This window comes from Spermophilus citellus (genome assembly GCF_964194105.1).
Source record: "Spermophilus citellus genome assembly, chromosome: X".
NCBI classification, from domain to species: Eukaryota; Metazoa; Chordata; class Mammalia; order Rodentia; family Sciuridae; genus Spermophilus; species Spermophilus citellus.
In genome coordinates, this window is record NC_138190.1 from 146,279,663 (window position 1) to 146,301,990 (window position 22,328).

Here is a 22,328-nt window from a genome sequence, read left to right on the forward strand (position 1 = left end):
AGATGTGTGTGTGTTCTTATCTGAGCAGCTCCCCCCAGGAGGCCCTGAGCCCAGTCCCCAGGAGTCGGAGACGGGAGCCGGCGGGAAGGATGGACGGCTAGGGCGTGGTGGACGCTCACCCCCTCGGTGATCAAGACCGCGGCCTCACCTCGGGCAGGAAGCACTGGACCTTAGATGGAGGGGGAGGGCCAGGGTCTGTGCTTTGACGTTCCACCCCCGTTGTTCCTTGTGACTCAGTTTCCTTGGTTTGGGGGGGGGGCTTCCCTGTTATGCTTTCCACTGTCCTGTGACCGTTCTGTGCCAGCCATAGGGCAAGGGCCACCCCACAGCAAGTCAGCCCTTCAGGGGGCTCCCGGAATGGAAGTGAGTGTTCATTGCCAGAGGCCATTGTCCTGGCAAGAGGCAGATCTGGGGTCCTCAGAAAGGGAGACTGTGGTGGGAGGGCCCCAGCGTGGAGACAGAGGAGGCTCCTCGTCTGCAGCCCCAGGAGGGGGAGGCCCGGGACCTGTGGCCTCGAGTGGTCGTGAAGAGTCCCTTTAGGTGTTGTCATCCCTTCTCTTCGATGGTTTCTGTAAATGTTTCTCTTCAATAAATCTCATGGATGTTCCAGCCAAGTTTTTTGCTTCCTTTAGGGATGGGACAGGTTGGAATGGAGGGGACAACTTTGGCAGGGTTACCATTGTGGTGTGAGCAGGTTAAATTTCAGATAGGCTATGGGGTACACTAACTGCCAAAGTGATCACAACCCAGGGTTACTAGCTTATGGACCCTGATGAAACATAGCTGAACATGACATAAGTGGATCTAGATAGTGACTGGTTAGATACCTAGGGCACTCTGTGAGCTTTTCCAATAGAAGTGGATCAGATATTAAAGGGTGGATGAGGGGCAACAGGCAGGACCCATGTTCCCATAGCCCCATGATGGCTTGAAGTGCTCCAAACACTCAACACATGGGATCTAGACATCAAAACAAGACCAGTGTATGTATGTATGAGATGGAATTAAAATTTCAGCATGCAGGGGAATTGTGAGTATCAATATGAGTGTGTGTTAGCATATGCATGAACGGGGGGGGGGCGGCGGCTGGGGTTGTGGCTCAGTGGTAGAGCACTAGCCTAATGTGTGAGACACTGGGTTTGATCCTCAGCACCACATAAAAAATAAATAAACAAAATAAACGTATTGTGTCCATCTACAACTAAAAAAATTTTTTAAAAAAAGAATATGCGTGAACGTATGTAAGCATTTTTATTTGTGGAGGTGTGACAGTATTATTAATTTGTGAATATCTGTGTCAGTATATCAGTGAATGTATGTTGTTATGGTTTAGATATAAGATGTACACCCAAAAAGCTCATGTGTGAGACAATACTAGAAATTCAGAGGTGAAGTGATAGAGTTATGAGATGCTTAACTTAATCAGTGCATTAATTCACTACTAGGAATTAGCTCAGTGATTCAAGTGGGGTGTGGCTGGAGGAGGTGGGTCACTGGGGGTGTGCTTTGGGGGTTTATATTGTTCCTGGTGAGCAGAGCTCTCTCTGGTTCCTGATGGTCATGTTCTGAGTTGCTTTCCTCCTCCACCCTTCCACCATGATGTTCTTTCTCATCTTGGGCTCAGAGCAATGGAGTCAGTCATCTATGTACTGAACATCTGAAACTATAAGCACCAAATAAACTTACCCTCCTCTAAAACTTTTCTTGTCAGGCCTTTTGGTTACAGTGGTGAAAAAGCTGACTAAAACATGTGGATATGTGATTTAGCATGTGAAATGGTGTGTGAATGTGAGTATGTTAGTGTGTGTTTGAGTATGAGTATGTATGTTTTCAAGTATGAGTGAATGTTGGTGTGTGAATGTGTGTTGGTGTGTGAGTGTATGTTGGTGTGTGAGTGTATGTTTATGAATGTACATAAATGTATAAGTGTCTTAGTAAATGTGTGTTAGTGCGATGATGTGTGAGAATGCCACAGTGTGTGCTTATGTGTGAATATGACTGAGTGTACCTGACTGTGTCCTGAGTGTATACATGAAGGAATGTGCAAATGTATAAAGAGTTCATGATTGTGAGTGAATGTGTGGTAATGGATGTCTGTGTATATGTGTGTGTGTGCGCATATAAGAGAACGTGTGATATTTAGCTGAATTTATATGAGTGCATGTTTTAGTTAGTTGATGGGCTTTTTATTTGTTTAAGGAATCAAACAAGAGAGTTAGGGAGAAGGCAGAGTAAAGTACAAGTTGCTTCTCACAAAACAGCCATAAGACTTTTATTGACCCCAAACTGGTAAGCACTATAGCTGGTCCTACAATGCCCTCATTTACTTTCAACATTTGGCACATGCCCATTTTCAAGGTTCCTATCATTGTATGTTACTGTTACTGTTGTGTGATTAAAATGCACTCCTTGCATGAGTCTCTTTGTGGACATTATTTTTCCCTTCTCTTGGGTAAATAAGTAGAAATGGGATGGCAGAGCCACAGGGTAGGAGTATATTTAACTTTATAAGAAACTTCACACAGATTTTCAAAGCTATTGTGATCACTTATACTCACAATGCACAGTATCCTGTTTCTCGGGGTCCTCCAAAAAAATCTTGTGTTTTCATCTTTGAACTTTCAGGCATTGTGTTGGAGAACTCATTGTGGTATTTTGTTGTTGCATTAACTAGCATTTCTGTGATGGCTAATGATATTGAGCATTTTGTATGTTTGTTTATTAACTGTCTTTCTCCCTTAGTGCAGGACCTGTTCAAGTCTCTTGCTCAGTTTTCAACTGGGATCCTCTTCTCTTTCATTATTGAATTGTGTGACTTGTTACAATACTCAGGATACAAGTTCTATGTCATATATATGTGCTGGTATTTTTTCTACCAGTTATATATTCCCTGTGTATATTGTTAATGGTATGCATTCACAAGCAAATTGGTTTTATTAAGATGAAGTAGTCTGCTGTAACATTTTTTTCTTTTATAATTAACACTTTTAGGGTCCTATCTAAGAAATATTTCCTTGGTCCACATTTGTAAAGATTTTATCTTATGTTTTATTTTTGTGGTTTTTGCTTTTTCATCATAGGATGAATCTAAATTAGTTTCTGTATCATAAGTGAGATGTGGGGTCAAGATGCATTTGAAAAGACTTTTCTTTTGATACTGATTTTTTGGGGTGTTGGTAGAAAATATTTGACTTTGTGTCTGTGGGTCTACTACAGAGTTCCATATTTTCTCTTTGGTATTTTTCAGTTGTAGATATTCTATTTGGTTCTTAATTATACTTGTTATTTTTTTGATGGAGTTCTTCCTCATTGGTTTTTCATTATATTCATTTGTATTCTTTTAATTCTGGAACAACATTTATTTCCATTAATTATCTTTAATTCCTCATCTGCTAATCCTATAGTTCTTACCATTTCAGGGCCTTTGGAAACATTTTATCCTTGTTTATGGATCATGTTACTCCTTCTAATGTCTAGCAATTCTTCCCAGAGGTGGACATTTTGACTGTTAGGTTGTTGAATGTCTTGATTTTGTTGTTTCACTTAAGTTTGTGTTGAGTTCTGTTCCAGCAGGCAGTTGTTATTGAGTTGTATGACTTGTTAAAATACAGACCATCCTGAGTTTTTTGAGGCTTGTTGTTGTTATTATTATTATTATTATTATTATTATTACTGTATATTAATTGTATAAATTAATGGGTTTGACTGACATTTCTATGCATACATATATTGTGCTTTGATCATATGCAACCTTCCTCTTACCCCCTCTTGAGTTCCTCCCCCTAACTCCTCCCCATTCCTTTCCCTTTCCTCAGTATTCCCTCTTCTAATTTCAGGTCACTCTAATATTTTGTTAATGTGGATCTTGCAGGGCTGAGTCTTCCTCCTAAGTTATGGCCTTTCTCTGTTCTGTACTGAATGTCCAGAGATTTCAATGTGGTTTCTCCTCTATGGCCAATGCAAAATTGAATGTCTCTGAACACTGTGTGATTTCTGGTAGTTCTGTTCGTAGCTCTCTGGAAGGTGTTTTGTGTCCAACCTGTGGCGTCTCAATCTGAGCATGCAGAGCTCAGTATGCTGCCAAAGGTTTAGTGGGAAGTTTGTGAAGTTTTCAGGAACTCTTTGTATGCCTGATCTCCTTCTCCCTTATACAATGACTACAAATTATAGATGCCTCAGTAGCTCCCAACTCCACAGTTCAGTGAGAATGCCACATGCTTTTTGAATTTTCCCCTTCCTTTGCCATCAACTGGAAAGTGTCTCCAAGCCGATACCAATGAGGTGTGGCTGTTGGTTGGCCACACCTCTTTTGACTTCCTTATCACAGAAATCGCAGTCTTAACAAACTTGCCAAAGCCAAGGTGCTCATCCTGAGGTAAATGGGGTTGGATGGTCAGTGGATATTGAGGGACTGAAGAGGGAAGGGGACCAGGGCAATTAATGGGGAAGAAAGGAGAAGTTCATGGGAAGGTGGGATAGGGCCATGAAGGTCCTAGAGTACTCATACCAAGGTCTTTGGATATCTGCCCCAGATGTGCAGCAAGCCACCTGGATATTCAGAGAAGAACCATTGTCCTAGAATTATGTGAAGGAGAAGAATGACCTGCTCATGTCTGTGAACTAGAAAGATCAGTGAGAAACTAGTGTTAGGAAAAGATGGAGGGGGCACATTTGTCACACCAAAGGTAGCTGCAGAGGTGGTGAGTGAATACAGAGACCACTTTTGTTGAAGTATTCTCATGTGATGAAGTTGGAGGCACATTGGAGCTAAGATTCAAGAAGATTTCTGATGGACAGGGTCTCTTTGCAGAACTGAACCAAATTTATCTGTGGGAAACTATGATTTTGCCTATCAGGCAGCCCCTAGAGGCACTTTCTATTCCTTCTTATACTACTGACCAAAGCTTCAGACTGGTAACACTCAGTTCTAAGAGGGAGGACCTGGAGTCTGCCTGGAGGCCATGTATTTCTGGCTGCCTTCTCTTGAGATGATCCTAAAAAGGCTTAGCTCTGCAAGGGTGTATAGGAGGATTATGCTTTCAAGCAGGCCCCATTAAGTGCAGGTAAGCCAAAACAGATGGTCCCAAGGAAGGTCTCATTGCTCAACCAGACATCTTCTTTCTTTCAACTATTACTGGTGGTTACATGTGTCCCAATGGACATCTCATTACCTCCTTTTCAACAAAGAGAATCTTGTATAGCATTCAAAGTGTCCTGAAACCTGGCTAGGGCCTATACACTTCTCATGTAAAATTAACAGGCTGGTTTCTTTTGTAGCTCCTGGAATGTTGAAGACAAGACATAAAACAGACCCACCAATAAGGACTGAAAGAAGGGTCTGTCCTTCAGAGCATGACAGAGCAACACAGAACAGCAGATATACACAGTTAAGTCCAGCCAAATCCTTTGGTATCCTTGGCAACCAATATCCCAACAATGACGCAGAAGATGTGACAGCACTGCAAAGGCACAACAGAGCCATTGCTGGATGACAGGGCAAATATATTCCATAAAAGAGGATACAAATATTAAGGGATTCGAAATATCAGAGGTGTATTCATTCACCTAAGAGAGCTAATGTAACTAACTGAAATTGTGAAAGTCAAGAAAAAAGAAATATACAGTGTCAAATTGGTGAGAAAACAACCAACTTATTAATGGTTCTAAGGGAACATTAGAGCTGCATGTTCTCAACTTGCAAGCTCTTTCTAAATAAGTGCTTTTTATACAGATGACTCTGTAGTTCCTGAAAGAATAATGTATATACCTAGTTTCAGTACTGAATATAAAGCTAAAGAGATGTATCCAGGTGCTTCCAAAGGTCAGAACTCCACTCATCATCATTCTAAGGTCATAGAACAATAGAAGGACTCACACCACATCCCTTACACATTCTCAAAAATTTACCTACCCTGAAGGTGGGAATACTATGATTAAAGCTGATACAGACATCATATGTAAGTCTATTCATGGACATTTATCATCTGTCTCATGTAAACAGTTACCACTACAAAGACTGGATCACAAGATAACCATAGGTTCAAATATATTTTCAAAAAAAATTTAGCACAGTTAATCAAAGTTATCAGAAAAAACCATATTCTGATGTTTCACAGAAACTCCATAATAAATGTACAGAAAACCCTTAAATATGAAGTAATTGAATCACGTGAACAGATATTAAGGTCAGTGTTTACCAGAGGTTCTGAGGAAGGATCCATTGCATTCCTTCCAGTCAGTTCCTGGTGGCCAGAGGTATTCCTTGGCTGAAGGCAGCTTCACTCTAAAATTCACTTGGCAAGTAACAAAGACTGCCTTGGGTTCGTGTCTGTCTCTGTATCCAAACTGGCCCTTTCCACAAGGACATCAGTCATCTTGGAGCGGAGGCCCACCCTCTTCCAGTATGACCTCGTCTAAATTTAACAAGTTACAACTGCAGCGACCCTATCTCCCAATAAGGTCACTTCCTGAGGTAGTGGGCGCTAGGACATCCCCATATGAATTTGCGGGAAGTGAGGGGGTGCCCAATTGAACCCATAACACTCAGGAAACCAGAACCACGGAGTCCCCCAGCTGCAGACAGGCGCACAAGTCACCGTGACCAGGTGCAACCATCTGAAGGCCTCTCTCCTGGAAGCTGTGGCCCTGCCCATAAACGCTGGTCAACTCCTGAGGCATCGCCAAACCCCACAGCTGCAGTGGGTAGGCCTGGCAGGCTCGGAGAGCAGAGAGAGCAGGGGCAGGGGACTCGGGCAGGGTCTGTGTCTTGCAGATTCCTGGAGAGAGGAGCCAGCTTCCCCCTCAGGATGCTGCCTAAAGAGGAAAGCGAGCCCACCCCTTGGGTTGGGAGAGCCATTGGCTCACGCACAGGGCGGGGGATCCTGGCAGCTGGAAGGAAGCATGGGGAGAAAATATGCCAATGGAATTTAGCTGGCTGCAAGCTCACTGCAAGCCCAGTGGTGGGCTGCACGTGCTGTGAAGGGGATCTCAATCCCCAGCCTAGGCAGAGAGGAACTGCCCTGGGCCCAGAACTGTGAGAGATCAATATCTTTTCTTTATAAATTACCCGGATTCCGGTGTTGTGTTACAGCAGCACAAATGGACGAGGACGTACAGGCGAGTCCCCTTCTGGTGGGGTGCCAGCTTGCCATCTGGGGAGGGAGCCCCTGAAACCTGAAAGCATCTATCTGGTGGTGACATGCAAATCAGTGCCACCAGTAAGAACATGAACAGAGAGGATTCTGAGGTCCACTAGTGTGGCCAGGCAGAAGAAGTCCGTGGGAGAAGGAGGAGGATCTGCTGAACCAAGAGGAGGAAGAACCTGAAGAAGAGGAGGCTGCCACCATGGGCAGCTCTTGGGGTGGGGTGGGGTGGAGCGTGGCACACAGAGGAAGGAGGGAAGGCAAAGGCTGAAGGTAGGGATGAGCTGAGTGTGCTGGGGGCCAGCCCAAAGGGCCAATTCAGCAGGCATCAGATGAGAGGGGCTCGGGAACAGTGGCAGGGGAGGAGGACCCTAAGAGAAAGCCAACTGTGAGGGGTGAGGCAGGGCCGCCGACAAGGATGGGGACCTTGGGTTCACTCTAAGGAGATGGGGACCCAGGGGGAGTACACCTCAAGGGAAAGAACAGGGTCTGGTGGTGTTGCCAAGAGCTAGATCTCCCCAGCTGCCATGGGGATTGGGGAGTAGAGACGAGACTATGACAGGTTGGATCTGGGGGTGAGAAATAAAGGAGAGGAGGGAAGGAATCCTGCCATCCATCTTAGCTTGAGCAAGCAGGTGGAAGAGGAGCCCTATCTGGTGGTGATGCAGCTAGGGAAATCTGGGGAAGGAGCAAGTGCACTGAGAGGGGCAAAGCGCTCCAGTTTGCACACCTGAATTCCGAAATTCCCAGGGGGCATCCAAGTGGGCAGTTTGATGCACATGTGTGGAGCTCAGGGGAGGGCTTGTATCCAGACACGGAAGATCCCTTAGAGGCACTGAATGTCCCTGGGCTGAGCCTGGGAACCCTCCTCCACCATGCTGAGCCCCAGCAAATGAGGAGGAGGAAAAGGGGTTGGGCAGGGGAGGTCCAAGGACAAACAAAGTAAAAGCCAGCAGAGAGGGAGGAGGTCAATCTGAAGGGCGGGAATGGGTGGTTCCAGAAACCAGGGAAGGAAAGGGGTTGGGGAAGCCAGGAGAGCCAAGCCTGCTGAGAGGTGGAGACAAGGGGGCAGAGAAGTGACAAAGGAAAGACAGCTGAGGTGTCACAGCTCAAGCCCCCGTGAGGATGCAGGGAGATGAGCCCACACCCATACCCCAGACAGAGGCAGAGTCTTGGACTTGGAGTCAGCAGGGAAGGGAAGGAGGGAGAAGGTGGGAAGAGAGGGAGAGTAGAAAGAGGTGAGGCTGAAAACAGGACAAATGCTGGGCCAGTTGGTGACACTAGACCCACCCCAAGAATATTTCCCTGGGAGTGCTCTCCCTAGAGAAGGACCCCAGAAACATCATGGCTGAAACCAAGAAAGAGGGTGGCATGTGGTATAAGCCATGGCGAGTCTAACACTGAGGTCGAGGAGACAGAAATTCTCACGGTGGGTGTTAAGAGCAATAGTGGCTTGTATCAGAACAAGCAGTCTAGGTCCTCAAGGAAAATGGGAGGGAGCAGACACATGAAGCCAACAGAGGAAGCTGGTTTGTGAGAGAAGACACCTGTTTCTTTGTTTGCACAGTGGGTCACTGTGGACCAGACACCTGACAGTGACAACTTAGGGGAGGAAAAGTTTGTTTTGAGGTCACATTTTCAGAGGTTCAGTCCATGGCTGGCCAGCCAGCTCCCTTGCTCTGGGCCTGAGAGTGAGGAAGAACATCATGGTGGAGGGGTGAGGTGGAGGAAAGCTGCTCACTTTGTGGCAGCCAGAAAGTAAAGAGACAGACGGAGAAGCCAGAGGGACAAGATATTGTCCCCAAGGGCACAGCCCCCAGTGACCCACCCCCTCCAATCATGCCTCACCTGCCTACAGTTACCACCCAGTAACAGCAGTCCTTTCAAATTATTAACTCATCAGATGGATTAATCCATGGATTAGGTTATAGCTCTCATAACGTAATGGCATCCCTTCTGAACATTCCTGCATTGACACAGGAGCTTTGTGGGGGGGGGCACCTCATATCCAAACCATAACCCCTAGCTTTTACCACTCCCAGCCCCCAGAAGGGGTGGAAACGCCTGGGGAGCAAGGGCAAGCCAAAGTCCAACCACGAGGCCAACTCCAATGTGATGTGCTTCTGGACAATGGCTGAGTGTTCAAAATGAGAATGCCTTCGACCTTGACGCTAGCAACTTTCTCCTGGAAGCAGGCCAACAATATGTCTCTGAGATGGGGAGGAGAGGAGTAAAGGAGATTGATGGAAGAGGAACAGGGAGTGTCCGGTGAACTTGTGGGAGGCTTCCCAACCTCGCCACTGACTCAGGGAATGCAAGGCACATGATGACCAGGTAGCATTTCTCCCCTTGGGATGGGCAAACTTCAAGGCTGAAGAGACCAAAGGTTGCTCAGGCCTTGGGGCTTGCAAGGACACTCCCATGCTGCGGGTGGGAGGGAACACAGACTTAGCCATTCACGGGAGAAAACCAGTGAGTAGCACATGGTCATGGCAGTGATGGGTACAACCCAAGACCCAGCATAGCCACTTCTTGACAAGGGCTATGTACACCCTGGAGCCTGCCTCACTGACTGCGGCTCAGAGAGGCACGTGGGACTTGGGCGGCAGCAGTGTCTGTAACAGCCCTACACTGGGAACAGCCCAAATGCCCCAATGCCTCAGGGGTGGTAGGACAACCATGCTGCCCTCCAGGCCAAGAGAGTGTTATGGTTTGGAAGTGAGGTGTCTCCCAAAAGCTCAGGTGTGAGAGAGTGCACGAAGGTTCAGAGGAGAAATGGTTGGGTTGTGAGAACCTTAACCCAACCAGTGAATTAATCCCCTGATCCAGATTAACTGAGTGGTAACTGAAGTGGTAGGGTGAGGCTGGAGGAGGCGGGAATTGAGGCATAGCTGTGGGGTATATATTTTGTATCTGGAGAGTGGAGTCTCTCTCTCTCCGCTTCCTGATCACCATGTGAGCTGCTTCCCTCTCCCACTCTCTTCTGCCATGATGTCCTACCTCACCTTGAGCCCCGGGGAATGCAGCCGGCTGTCCATAGCTGAGACGTCTGAAACCATGAAGGGACCCCAAATAAACTTTAACTGCCCTACACTTGTTCTGGTCAGGTCTTTCAGTCACAGCAGCGAAAAACCTGACTAAAACAGAGAGCAACGCCCCTCACCCCAAGCTCATCAAGCTGTGGAGGGCCCAGGGTGGGGGGGGGGACTTGAGCACCCTCCTCCCAGCTGAATGCCTCTTCCTACACACACTTAGGCAGAGGCCTTAGAGACCCCGGTTATGTCTCTGACAAGAAGAGGCAGGGACTCCAAAGGACAGGCAGTAAGATAATACAGGCCCAAGGAGAAGAAACTGGTTCAAAGCCGCAGAAACTGGTTCTTGGGCCTTGGGTCTTGGGTCTTGCAGCACGCACAGCAGGAAAGGCCTGGGCAAACCCAGGAGCTGGGTCACCCTCCTATGCGAGGGCAGTGAAGCACATAGGCCCGTGGTATACCCATCGTGCTCCAGTGGGATAGGCAGTGCCAGATAGATGGTGGACCCTCGGCAGGGTGGCATGGTGAACACACATTCCCGCACGTATCTACTTCATGGAAGCACACCTGGACCCGGTGCCCTGGCCTGGCCCTGAGACCAGAACAATCCTACCCTGGGTGGGGATGGAAAAAGGACTGCAGGCAAAGAAGCCCCAGAGGGCCTGCTCCCCACCCCTGGCCAGAACACAGAGCTGGTGGGCCCACCCCAGGCCGCTTCCTAGTGGACACCTTGGGCGCAGACCCCTCGCTGTGCTGGCGCCCCGAGGGCACATCCAGGAGGAGCAGGGGGCAGGGCTGGACCCAGACGGACGCGGGACCGGGTGGGGAGAGCCAAAGGCGTGGGGTCTCCAGACACCGACACCCAGACACCCCCTCCCCGGGGGGTGGGGGGCTCCACCTGTGCCAGGGCGGGGGCGGGGGAGGGAGGAGGAGCAGGTGACGTCACCCGCGGTCCCTGGGTGCCCGCGGCGGCGGCGACAGCCCGGCCGCGTGACCCGTGCGCGCCAATGGCCCGGCGGTCTCCGGGGCGACGCGGAGGGTCCGCGCTCCACCGCCACCGCGCCCCCGCCCCGCGTCCGCACTGCAGAGAGCGGTGGCGAGCAGGCGCCGGCGCACTGGCCCACGTGCCGCGCCGGGAGAGCGAGAGCTGGACGCAGAGCCAGCGACAGGGCGAGGGAACGAGGGGCGACCGACCCCGCCGCCGCCGCCGCCGCCGCTCTGCTCAGCCCGGAGGAGCCCGCGCCGCCGGGGCCCGGACCAGGGAGGACCCCGCCCCAGCAGGAGGTACCGTACCCCCGGGAGGGGCCGCTCGGGCCAGGGAGACCCCGCGGCCCTCCGCCCGTGCTGGCCCGGCCACAGCAGCCCGCGGGGCGGGGGGCGGCGTGGGAGGGTGCTGTGGCCCGCGGGGACCCTCGCGGGGTGGGGCGGGGGTCCGGGCACGAGGGGCGGCTGGGGTGGGAGTGGGGGGTTGGGCATTAACCTCGCTGTCGCCCCGTTCGCATTCACAGGTTGTGGAGACCTGGGCTGCTCTCCCCGATTCCTAGGCTCCCGCCCCTGGGTGTCTTCCCCCAGTGCCAGCCTGGTCAGCCCCTAATATCAGCCCCGCGTGGGCCGAAATTGTGGGCGATGGCGGTGACGATGCTGCAAGACTGGTGCAGGTGGATGGGCGTCAACGCTCGCAGGGGCCTGCTCATCCTGGGCATCCCAGAGGACTGTGATGAAGCTGAATTCCAAGAGTCCTTGGAGGCTGCCCTGTGGCCTATGGGCCACTTTACCGTGCTGGGCAAAGTGTTTCGCGAGGAGGATAACGCCACTGCGGCCCTGGTGGAGCTCGACCGGGAAGTCAACTATGCTTTGGTCCCTAGGGAAATCCCGGGCACCGGGGGCCCCTGGAACGTGGTCTTTGTGCCCCGTTGCTCAGGCGAGGAGTTTCTCGGTCGCGTGCTCCACTTCCTGGAGCAACAGGGGCAGACAGTGGAAAGCGTGGCCGGTGCGCTGGGTCTGGGGCTGCGCAGGGTGTGCTGGCTCCGATCTGTCAGTCAGGCGATCCAGCCCTGGGTGGAAACCGTGAGGTACCAGCGCCTGGGCCTGTTTTCCGGGAGGGACCAGCCAGCCCCTGGGGAGGAGTCCTTTGAGGCCTGGCTAGACCACACCACTGACATGCTGCATGTGTGGCAGGGGGTCTCTGAAAGGGAGAGGAGGAGGAGGCTGATCGAAGGCTTGAGAGGGACTGCCCTGCAGCTCGTGCATGGGCTCCTGGCGGAGAATCCCGCCAGGACTGCGCAGGACTGCCTGGCGGCCCTGATCCAGGTATTTGGAGACAACGAGTCCCAGGCCACCATCCGGGTGAAGTGTTTGACTGCTCAGCAGCGGTCAGGCGAGCGTCTCTCCACCTTTGTGTTGCGGCTGGAAGTCCTGTTGCAGAAAGCCATCGAGAAGGGGGCCCTGGCCAGGGCCTCTGCTGACCACGTGCGCCTGAGGCAGGTGCTCACCAGGGCCAACCTGATCGAGCCTCTGGATGAAGCCCTGAGGAAGCTGAGAATGATTGGGAGGTCTCCCACATTCCTGGAAATGCTGGGGCTAGTTCGTGAGTCTGAGGCATGGGAGGCCAGTCTAGCCGGGAGCGTGAGAGCCCCGGCAGAGGAAGGGGCTGGTGCCCCGGCTGATGCCCAGGCAGATGCCAGGGCCAATGCTAATGCAGAGGATGAGAAGGTGGAGAAGGAGGAAGAGGAGGTGGACCAACAGCAGCAGGAAGAGGTGGTGGTGGAGGAGGAGCAGGAGGAGGAGGAGGAGGAGGAGGAGGGGCAAAGGGAAGACCAAGGCAATGATCATGCTCCTGTGGGCCCAGGCCAGGCAGGACCCACTGAGGCCCCAGGAGGCCCTGCCCCAGCTCAGATGGGCAGTGCTTCTGATGCCAGCCCAGGAGGGCCTGGTTGTGGGCCAGAGAGCCTGGCCCAGGCAGAAGAGCAGGAAGCTGAGGAGCCCGTGCTGGAGGGGCTCAAGGACATCCCAGAGGAGTCAGGAAATGAGGATGGGGCTGGGGAGACTGGCCACCCCGAGTCTGCCCCAGGTGAATAGGCTCAGAAGGCCCAGGGGCTCCTCTCCTCTCAGGCAGCAGAACCTTGGAGGGAGGGGCAGGACTCACACCAGGGCCTACCCTCACCCCACATCAGGAGCAGGGCCCAGGGAAGGGCTCACCCAGCCCAAACCAAGCCCCTGGATCCCCCCAGCTCCCCAAAGGGGCCCTGGCCACCACCGCCACCAGGCTTTTCCATTGACCCCAAAGACCATATTTTCCACCAGATGGAGCGAGGAGAGGTGCCCCTCCTCATGGAAGCCCCAAACCCAAACCCTGCCAGTCTAGGGCTGCAGGCCTGGAAATGGGGAGAGGGGCTGAGGTCACCTGCCACCTGCACTGGACTGGGAGACGTCGGGGAAAGAGAGTCCATCTCAAGGGTGCCAGCTGCCTGGCTCTCCCAACAGGCAAAACCCCAACCCGATTCACCATCCCCGGGGCAGGGTGCTCCTGTCCCTGTCCCTGGAGGTCCACCTTATCTGTAAGCCCCATAGTGACCCACCTCAAGCAAACGCCCACCCCCACGCTAGCCATCGTTCCTGTGCAAAGCCGTGAGGTGTGTGTCAACCCCGGGCAGAGGACCGTGCCCTCGCGGCCGGCCACCTCCAGGCCCGGGCACGTGCCGTGAGCTTGCGGGCGAGCCAAGGCTCTGCTCGCTCCTGTCCAGTGTCGTGAACTCAACCTCTGCTTTCTCGGTGTAGATCTAGGCCAGCTGCCTGCCGCTTGTTCTCGTGGAGATGTGTGTGTGTTCTTATCTGAGCAGCTCCCCCCAGGAGGCCCTGAGCCCAGTCCCCAGGAGTCGGAGACGGGAGCCGGCGGGAAGGATGGACGGCTAGGGCGTGGTGGACGCTCACCCCCTCGGTGATCAAGACCGCGGCCTCACCTCGGGCAGGAAGCACTGGACCTTAGATGGAGGGGGAGGGCCAGGGTCTGTGCTTTGACGTTCCACCCCCGTTGTTCCTTGTGACTCAGTTTCCTTGGTTTGGGGGGGGGGCTTCCCTGTTATGCTTTCCACTGTCCTGTGACCGTTCTGTGCCAGCCATAGGGCAAGGGCCACCCCACAGCAAGTCAGCCCTTCAGGGGGCTCCCGGAATGGAAGTGAGTGTTCATTGCCAGAGGCCATTGTCCTGGCAAGAGGCAGATCTGGGGTCCTCAGAAAGGGAGACTGTGGTGGGAGGGCCCCAGCGTGGAGACAGAGGAGGCTCCTCGTCTGCAGCCCCAGGAGGGGGAGGCCCGGGACCTGTGGCCTCGAGTGGTCGTGAAGAGTCCCTTTAGGTGTTGTCATCCCTTCTCTTCGATGGTTTCTGTAAATGTTTCTCTTCAATAAATCTCATGGATGTTCCAGCCAAGTTTTTTGCTTCCTTTAGGGATGGGACAGGTTGGAATGGAGGGGACAACTTTGGCAGGGTTAAAATGTTGGGGTATGTGTGGGGCAAGGACCATGACAAGCTGTTGGGATCTTGGCTGGCAGGTTCTGGATGACAGGATGCTGTTGGTTGTGGGTGGGCACTGTCTTTCTGGCTCCCCAGGGCACTTGGGAATAAGTGGGTTAGGCATTGAAGGGAGGCCACAAGACCACAGGATTCCCAGCAGTGCACGGGGGTGGAGGCGGTGGGAATCAGGGCATCCAGGCAGGTCAGACAGGCCACGCGTTTGCTCCCCGGGTAGCAGACAAGGTCAGGGAAGGGCCGTAGAAGGGCCCTGGCATGAGGTCAGATGTCCCCAGCAGGAGCTGTGTGGTGGTGGCTCAATGGTATAGTGCTTGCCTAGCATGCATGAGGCTCTGGGTTCGATCGTCAGCATCACATAAATGTAAATAAAGATATTGTGTAAACCTAAAACTAAAAAATAAATATTAAAAAAATTAAATCATATTTTATGTTAGAACATTTCTGTCAATAACCAATGGTATGTAAGAAGGTATTCCCATAATATTACAATGCAGGGGCTGGGGATGTGGCTCACGCGGTAGCGCGCTTGTCTGGCATGCGTGCGGCCTGGGTTCGATCCTCAGCACCACATACAAACAAAGATGTTGTGTCTGCCGAGAACTAAAAAATAAATATTAAAAAAATTCAAAAAAATTAATAATATTACAATGCAGCTAAAAAATTTGTGTCATGTAGTAATTTTGGAGCCATGCTTTTGTAACCCTAGAGTTTGTGGCAATGCCTGTGTACGTAAGCCTTATCTGCTGCCAGTTTCATAAAGTATAACACATGAAAATATGTATAGGACATAATGATTGATAATGATAATAAATATCTCTGACTGATTTTTGTATTTACTGTATATTTTATCATTTAAATGTATATTCCATATGCATTTGTGTGTGTGTTTATCATTATAATGTAAAAGCACACATCTCTTATTTACTGTGTCTGTTGATTGCACCATTTTCTCCTGTGCTTGAGATAATCTCTTGTTTTATTCATCATGGCCACTGAGAATAGAAAATCCTCTGTAATGTTATCAGTAAGGGGCTATATTGGTGGTTGATAGGGAAATGAAAGAGAACACAACATAGGACTGATGTGGCACATCAGTGATGGTTATTTATCTCAATTCATGTCCCATTTCACCATAGCTATCATCTTGAAGGACAAGAACAAAGTAATGGAAACTGTTAAAAAAAAAAAAACCCTACATTATTGAATCCCAAAGGATAACAAAAATTCAGGAAGGATGTATATCTGATATGAAGAAACTTCTAAAGATCAGAATCTTCCTTGAAGCCCCATGAGGATCATGGCCACAGCATATATTTCATCTTATATGTCTAAAGGGTGGACCCCACTATGATGGTGATCATAAAGCAAGCTTCAGGTGGTTTAAACAGTTCTAGAGTCATTGTTCATTACATAACGTGAAAGTGTGCACTGAGTCTGCACAGGGTTATATGAACATAGCTGAATGATTATCAGAAATGCTAAATAAGATGTTTGTGGATGAAAATCACTTGTCTGAGCAGATCTTCAATGAAAATGAAACTTCACTATTGTGAAAACAGATGCCTAAAAGAACTTTATCTGTAAGAAGCCACATTACCAATGCTCTACAGTAGTAAGATGGCATGCATGACACAGCTCATCATGCAAGATGCCTTTCTCACTTGCCATGCCAGTGAAATGGAGAAGTAGCATTTGGAGAATGATATGCCTTTTGAGATTGTGCTTATTGTTGTTAACACTCCAAATATTCCCATGCAATTTTGGAAGAATTGAAACTCCTATGTCTGCATCAAAAACATGGCTTGGGTTACTCATGGCCTTGCTAAAACACATAGGGTAGATATGCCAGGCACACCACAGTGCCTCCAGAAGGCAGGTAGAGGATAGTGCAGCTGGGGGCTATGCTCTGTTCCTGCAAGATGCTCCAACGTGACATGTCTGAGACCCAGATACAAAGGCCAAGGCCTGTGCATCAAGGACACTACAGGGATAACCTAATGATTGGTCAGCTACTATTGCTTCTACACACACCACAAAACAATCCCACTGCCCAAGTGTGCTCACGGTCCCTGAAGACACATCTCTGCATGGCTACAGTCAGCAGCATAGAAGGATTATTGGTATATCTAGATGCAAACATCCTGCAGAGGATTTGCACAGCCCAGATTTTCTGACGATTGCTCTTTAAATACTCAGAACACTGTGTCCATCATCTGTACAGTGGAGATGGTCTGAGCTAGCAATGGCCACCTGTTGGCTACCTGAGGAAGGCAAAAGCAGGTGGAGTGGTTTGGAGAATGTCACCCCTGCCCTACTGGTCTTGCACACAGCTCCTGCTGGGGACATCTGACCTCATGCCAGGGCCCTTCTACGGCCCTTCCCTGACCTTGTCTGCTACCCGGGGAGCAAACGCGTGGCCTGTCTGACCTGCCTGGATGCCCTGATTCCCACCGCCTCCACCCCCGTGCACTGCTGGGAATCCTGTGGTCTTGTGGCCTCCCTTCAATGCCTAACCCACTTATTCCCAAGTGCCCTGGGGAGCCAGAAAGACAGTGCCCACCCACAACCAACAGCATCCTGTCATCCAGAACCTGCCAGCCAAGATCCCAACAGCTTGTCATGGTCCTTGCCCCACACATACCCCAACATTTTAACCCTGCCAAAGTTGTCCCCTCCATTCCAACCTGTCCCATCCCTAAAGGAAGCAAAAAACTTGGCTGGAACATCCATGAGATTTATTGAAGAGAAACATTTACAGAAACCATCGAAGAGAAGGGATGACAACACCTAAAGGGACTCTTCACGACCACTCGAGGCCACAGGTCCCGGGCCTCCCCCTCCTGGGGCTGCAGACGAGGAGCCTCCTCTGTCTCCACGCTGGGGCCCTCCCACCACAGTCTCCCTTTCTGAGGACCCCAGATCTGCCTCTTGCCAGGACAATGGCCTCTGGCAATGAACACTCACTTCCATTCCGGGAGCCCCCTGAAGGGCTGACTTGCTGTGGGGTGGCCCTTGCCCTATGGCTGGCACAGAACGGTCACAGGACAGTGGAAAGCATAACAGGGAAGCCCCCCCCCCAAACCAAGGAAACTGAGTCACAAGGAACAACGGGGGTGGAACGTCAAAGCACAGACCCTGGCCCTCCCCCTCCATCTAAGGTCCAGTGCTTCCTGCCCGAGGTGAGGCCGCGGTCTTGATCACCGAGGGGGTGAGCGTCCACCACGCCCTAGCCGTCCATCCTTCCCGCCGGCTCCCGTCTCCGACTCCTGGGGACTGGGCTCAGGGCCTCCTGGGGGGAGCTGCTCAGATAAGAACACACACACATCTCCACGAGAACAAGCGGCAGGCAGCTGGCCTAGATCTACACCGAGAAAGCAGAGGTTGAGTTCACGACACTGGACAGGAGCGAGCAGAGCCTTGGCTCGCCCGCAAGCTCACGGCACGTGCCCGGGCCTGGAGGTGGCCGGCCGCGAGGGCACGGTCCTCTGCCCGGGGTTGACACACACCTCACGGCTTTGCACAGGAACGATGGCTAGCGTGGGGGTGGGCGTTTGCTTGAGGTGGGTCACTATGGGGCTTACAGATAAGGTGGACCTCCAGGGACAGGGACAGGAGCACCCTGCCCCGGGGATGGTGAATCGGGTTGGGGTTTTGCCTGTTGGGAGAGCCAGGCAGCTGGCACCCTTGAGATGGACTCTCTTTCCCCGACGTCTCCCAGTCCAGTGCAGGTGGCAGGTGACCTCAGCCCCTCTCCCCATTTCCAGGCCTGCAGCCCTAGACTGGCAGGGTTTGGGTTTGGGGCTTCCATGAGGAGGGGCACCTCTCCTCGCTCCATCTGGTGGAAAATATGGTCTTTGGGGTCAATGGAAAAGCCTGGTGGCGGTGGTGGCCAGGGCCCCTTTGGGGAGCTGGGGGGATCCAGGGGCTTGGTTTGGGCTGGGTGAGCCCTTCCCTGGGCCCTGCTCCTGATGTGGGGTGAGGGTAGGCCCTGGTGTGAGTCCTGCCCCTCCCTCCAAGGTTCTGCTGCCTGAGAGGAGAGGAGCCCCTGGGCCTTCTGAGCCTATTCACCTGGGGCAGACTCGGGGTGGCCAGTCTCCCCAGCCCCATCCTCATTTCCTGACTCCTCTGGGATGTCCTTGAGCCCCTCCAGCACGGGCTCCTCAGCTTCCTGCTCTTCTGCCTGGGCCAGGCTCTCTGGCCCACAACCAGGCCCTCCTGGGCTGGCATCAGAAGCACTGCCCATCTGAGCTGGGGCAGGGCCTCCTGGGGCCTCAGTGGGTCCTGCCTGGCCTGGGCCCACAGGAGCATGATCATTGCCTTGGTCTTCCCTTTGCCCCTCCTCCTCCTCCTCCTCCTCCTCCTGCTCCTCCTCCACCACCACCTCTTCCTGCTGCTGTTGGTCCACCTCCTCTTCCTCCTTCTCCACCTTCTCATCCTCTGCATTAGCATTGGCCCTGGCATCTGCCTGGGCATCAGCCGGGGCACCAGCCCCTTCCTCTGCCGGGGCTCTCACGCTCCCGGCTAGACTGGCCTCCCATGCCTCAGACTCACGAACTAGCCCCAGCATTTCCAGGAATGTGGGAGACCTCCCAATCATTCTCAGCTTCCTCAGGGCTTCATCCAGAGGCTCGATCAGGTTGGCCCTGGTGAGCACCTGCCTCAGGCGCACGTGGTCAGCAGAGGCCCTGGCCAGGGCCCCCTTCTCGATGGCTTTCTGCAACAGGACTTCCAGCCGCAACACAAAGGTGGAGAGACGCTCGCCTGACCGCTGCTGAGCAGTCAAACACTTCACCCGGATGGTGGCCTGGGACTCGTTGTCTCCAAATACCTGGATCAGGGCCGCCAGGCAGTCCTGCGCAGTCCTGGCGGGATTCTCCGCCAGGAGCCCATGCACGAGCTGCAGGGCAGTCCCTCTCAAGCCTTCGATCAGCCTCCTCCTCCTCTCCCTTTCAGAGACCCCCTGCCACACATGCAGCATGTCAGTGGTGTGGTCTAGCCAGGCCTCAAAGGACTCCTCCCCAGGGGCTGGCTGGTCCCTCCCGGAAAACAGGCCCAGGCGCTGGTACCTCACGGTTTCCACCCAGGGCTGGATCGCCTGACTGACAGATCGGAGCCAGCACACCCTGCGCAGCCCCAGACCCAGCGCACCGGCCACGCTTTCCACTGTCTGCCCCTGTTGCTCCAGGAAGTGGAGCACGCGACCGAGAAACTCCTCGCCTGAGCAACGGGGCACAAAGACCACGTTCCAGGGGCCCCCGGTGCCCGGGATTTCCCTAGGGACCAAAGCATAGTTGACTTCCCGGTCGAGCTCCACCAGGGCCGCAGTGGCGTTATCCTCCTCGCGAAACACTTTGCCCAGCACGGTAAAGTGGCCCATAGGCCACAGGGCAGCCTCCAAGGACTCTTGGAATTCAGCTTCATCACAGTCCTCTGGGATGCCCAGGATGAGCAGGCCCCTGCGAGCGTTGACGCCCATCCACCTGCACCAGTCTTGCAGCATCGTCACCGCCATCGCCCACAATTTCGGCCCACGCGGGGCTGATATTAGGGGCTGACCAGGCTGGCACTGGGGGAAGACACCCAGGGGCGGGAGCCTAGGAATCGGGGAGAGCAGCCCAGGTCTCCACAACCTGTGAATGCGAACGGGGCGACAGCGAGGTTAATGCCCAACCCCCCACTCCCACCCCAGCCGCCCCTCGTGCCCGGACCCCCGCCCCACCCCGCGAGGGTCCCCGCGGGCCACAGCACCCTCCCACGCCGCCCCCCGCCCCGCGGGCTGCTGTGGCCGGGCCAGCACGGGCGGAGGGCCGCGGGGTCTCCCTGGCCCGAGCGGCCCCTCCCGGGGGTACGGTACCTCCTGCTGGGGCGGGGTCCTCCCTGGTCCGGGCCCCGGCGGCGCGGGCTCCTCCGGGCTGAGCAGAGCGGCGGCGGCGGCGGCGGCGGGGTCGGTCGCCCCTCGTTCCCTCGCCCTGTCGCTGGCTCTGCGTCCAGCTCTCGCTCTCCCGGCGCGGCACGTGGGCCAGTGCGCCGGCGCCTGCTCGCCACCGCTCTCTGCAGTGCGGACGCGGGGCGGGGGCGCGGTGGCGGTGGAGCGCGGACCCTCCGCGTCGCCCCGGAGACCGCCGGGCCATTGGCGCGCACGGGTCACGCGGCCGGGCTGTCGCCGCCGCCGCGGGCACCCAGGGACCGCGGGTGACGTCACCTGCTCCTCCTCCCTCCCCCGCCCCCGCCCTGGCACAGGTGGAGCCCCCCACCCCCCGGGGAGGGGGTGTCTGGGTGTCGGTGTCTGGAGACCCCACGCCTTTGGCTCTCCCCACCCGGTCCCGCGTCCGTCTGGGTCCAGCCCTGCCCCCTGCTCCTCCTGGATGTGCCCTCGGGGCGCCAGCACAGCGAGGGGTCTGCGCCCAAGGTGTCCACTAGGAAGCGGCCTGGGGTGGGCCCACCAGCTCTGTGTTCTGGCCAGGGGTGGGGAGCAGGCCCTCTGGGGCTTCTTTGCCTGCAGTCCTTTTTCCATCCCCACCCAGGGTAGGATTGTTCTGGTCTCAGGGCCAGGCCAGGGCACCGGGTCCAGGTGTGCTTCCATGAAGTAGATACGTGCGGGAATGTGTGTTCACCATGCCACCCTGCCGAGGGTCCACCATCTATCTGGCACTGCCTATCCCACTGGAGCACGATGGGTATACCACGGGCCTATGTGCTTCACTGCCCTCGCATAGGAGGGTGACCCAGCTCCTGGGTTTGCCCAGGCCTTTCCTGCTGTGCGTGCTGCAAGACCCAAGACCCAAGGCCCAAGAACCAGTTTCTGCGGCTTTGAACCAGTTTCTTCTCCTTGGGCCTGTATTATCTTACTGCCTGTCCTTTGGAGTCCCTGCCTCTTCTTGTCAGAGACATAACCGGGGTCTCTAAGGCCTCTGCCTAAGTGTGTGTAGGAAGAGGCATTCAGCTGGGAGGAGGGTGCTCAAGTCCCCCCCCCCACCCTGGGCCCTCCACAGCTTGATGAGCTTGGGGTGAGGGGCGTTGCTCTCTGTTTTAGTCAGGTTTTTCGCTGCTGTGACTGAAAGACCTGACCAGAACAAGTGTAGGGCAGTTAAAGTTTATTTGGGGTCCCTTCATGGTTTCAGACGTCTCAGCTATGGACAGCCGGCTGCATTCCCCGGGGCTCAAGGTGAGGTAGGACATCATGGCAGAAGAGAGTGGGAGAGGGAAGCAGCTCACATGGTGATCAGGAAGCGGAGAGAGAGAGACTCCACTCTCCAGATACAAAATATATACCCCACAGCTATGCCTCAATTCCCGCCTCCTCCAGCCTCACCCTACCACTTCAGTTACCACTCAGTTAATCTGGATCAGGGGATTAATTCACTGGTTGGGTTAAGGTTCTCACAACCCAACCATTTCTCCTCTGAACCTTCGTGCACTCTCTCACACCTGAGCTTTTGGGAGACACCTCACTTCCAAACCATAACACTCTCTTGGCCTGGAGGGCAGCATGGTTGTCCTACCACCCCTGAGGCATTGGGGCATTTGGGCTGTTCCCAGTGTAGGGCTGTTACAGACACTGCTGCCGCCCAAGTCCCACGTGCCTCTCTGAGCCGCAGTCAGTGAGGCAGGCTCCAGGGTGTACATA

At 53.5% G+C, this 22,328-nt stretch overlaps 2 protein-coding genes across 2 annotated transcripts; one reads left to right on the forward strand and one right to left on the reverse strand.

The window, feature by feature from the left end:
- Positions 1-11,800: 11,800 nt before the first annotated feature.
- On the forward strand, positions 11,801-13,252 carry LOC308639568 (paraneoplastic antigen-like protein 6B; the record flags this gene model as incomplete). Its single annotated transcript, XM_081277767.1, has 2 exons — positions 11,801-12,761; positions 13,023-13,252. The coding sequence occupies 2 exons, from the start codon at positions 11,801-11,803 to the stop codon at positions 13,250-13,252; spliced, it is 1,191 nt and encodes a 396-aa protein (XP_081133893.1).
- Positions 13,253-18,761: 5,509 nt separating this feature from the next.
- Positions 18,762-20,213, reverse strand: LOC308639569 (paraneoplastic antigen-like protein 6B; the record flags this gene model as incomplete). The annotated part of the gene is made up of 2 exons (XM_081277768.1): positions 18,762-18,991; positions 19,253-20,213. 2 exons carry the CDS (start codon positions 20,211-20,213, stop codon positions 18,762-18,764), a joined length of 1,191 nt encoding a protein of 396 aa, XP_081133894.1.
- Between the last annotated feature and the right edge of the window lie 2,115 nt (positions 20,214-22,328).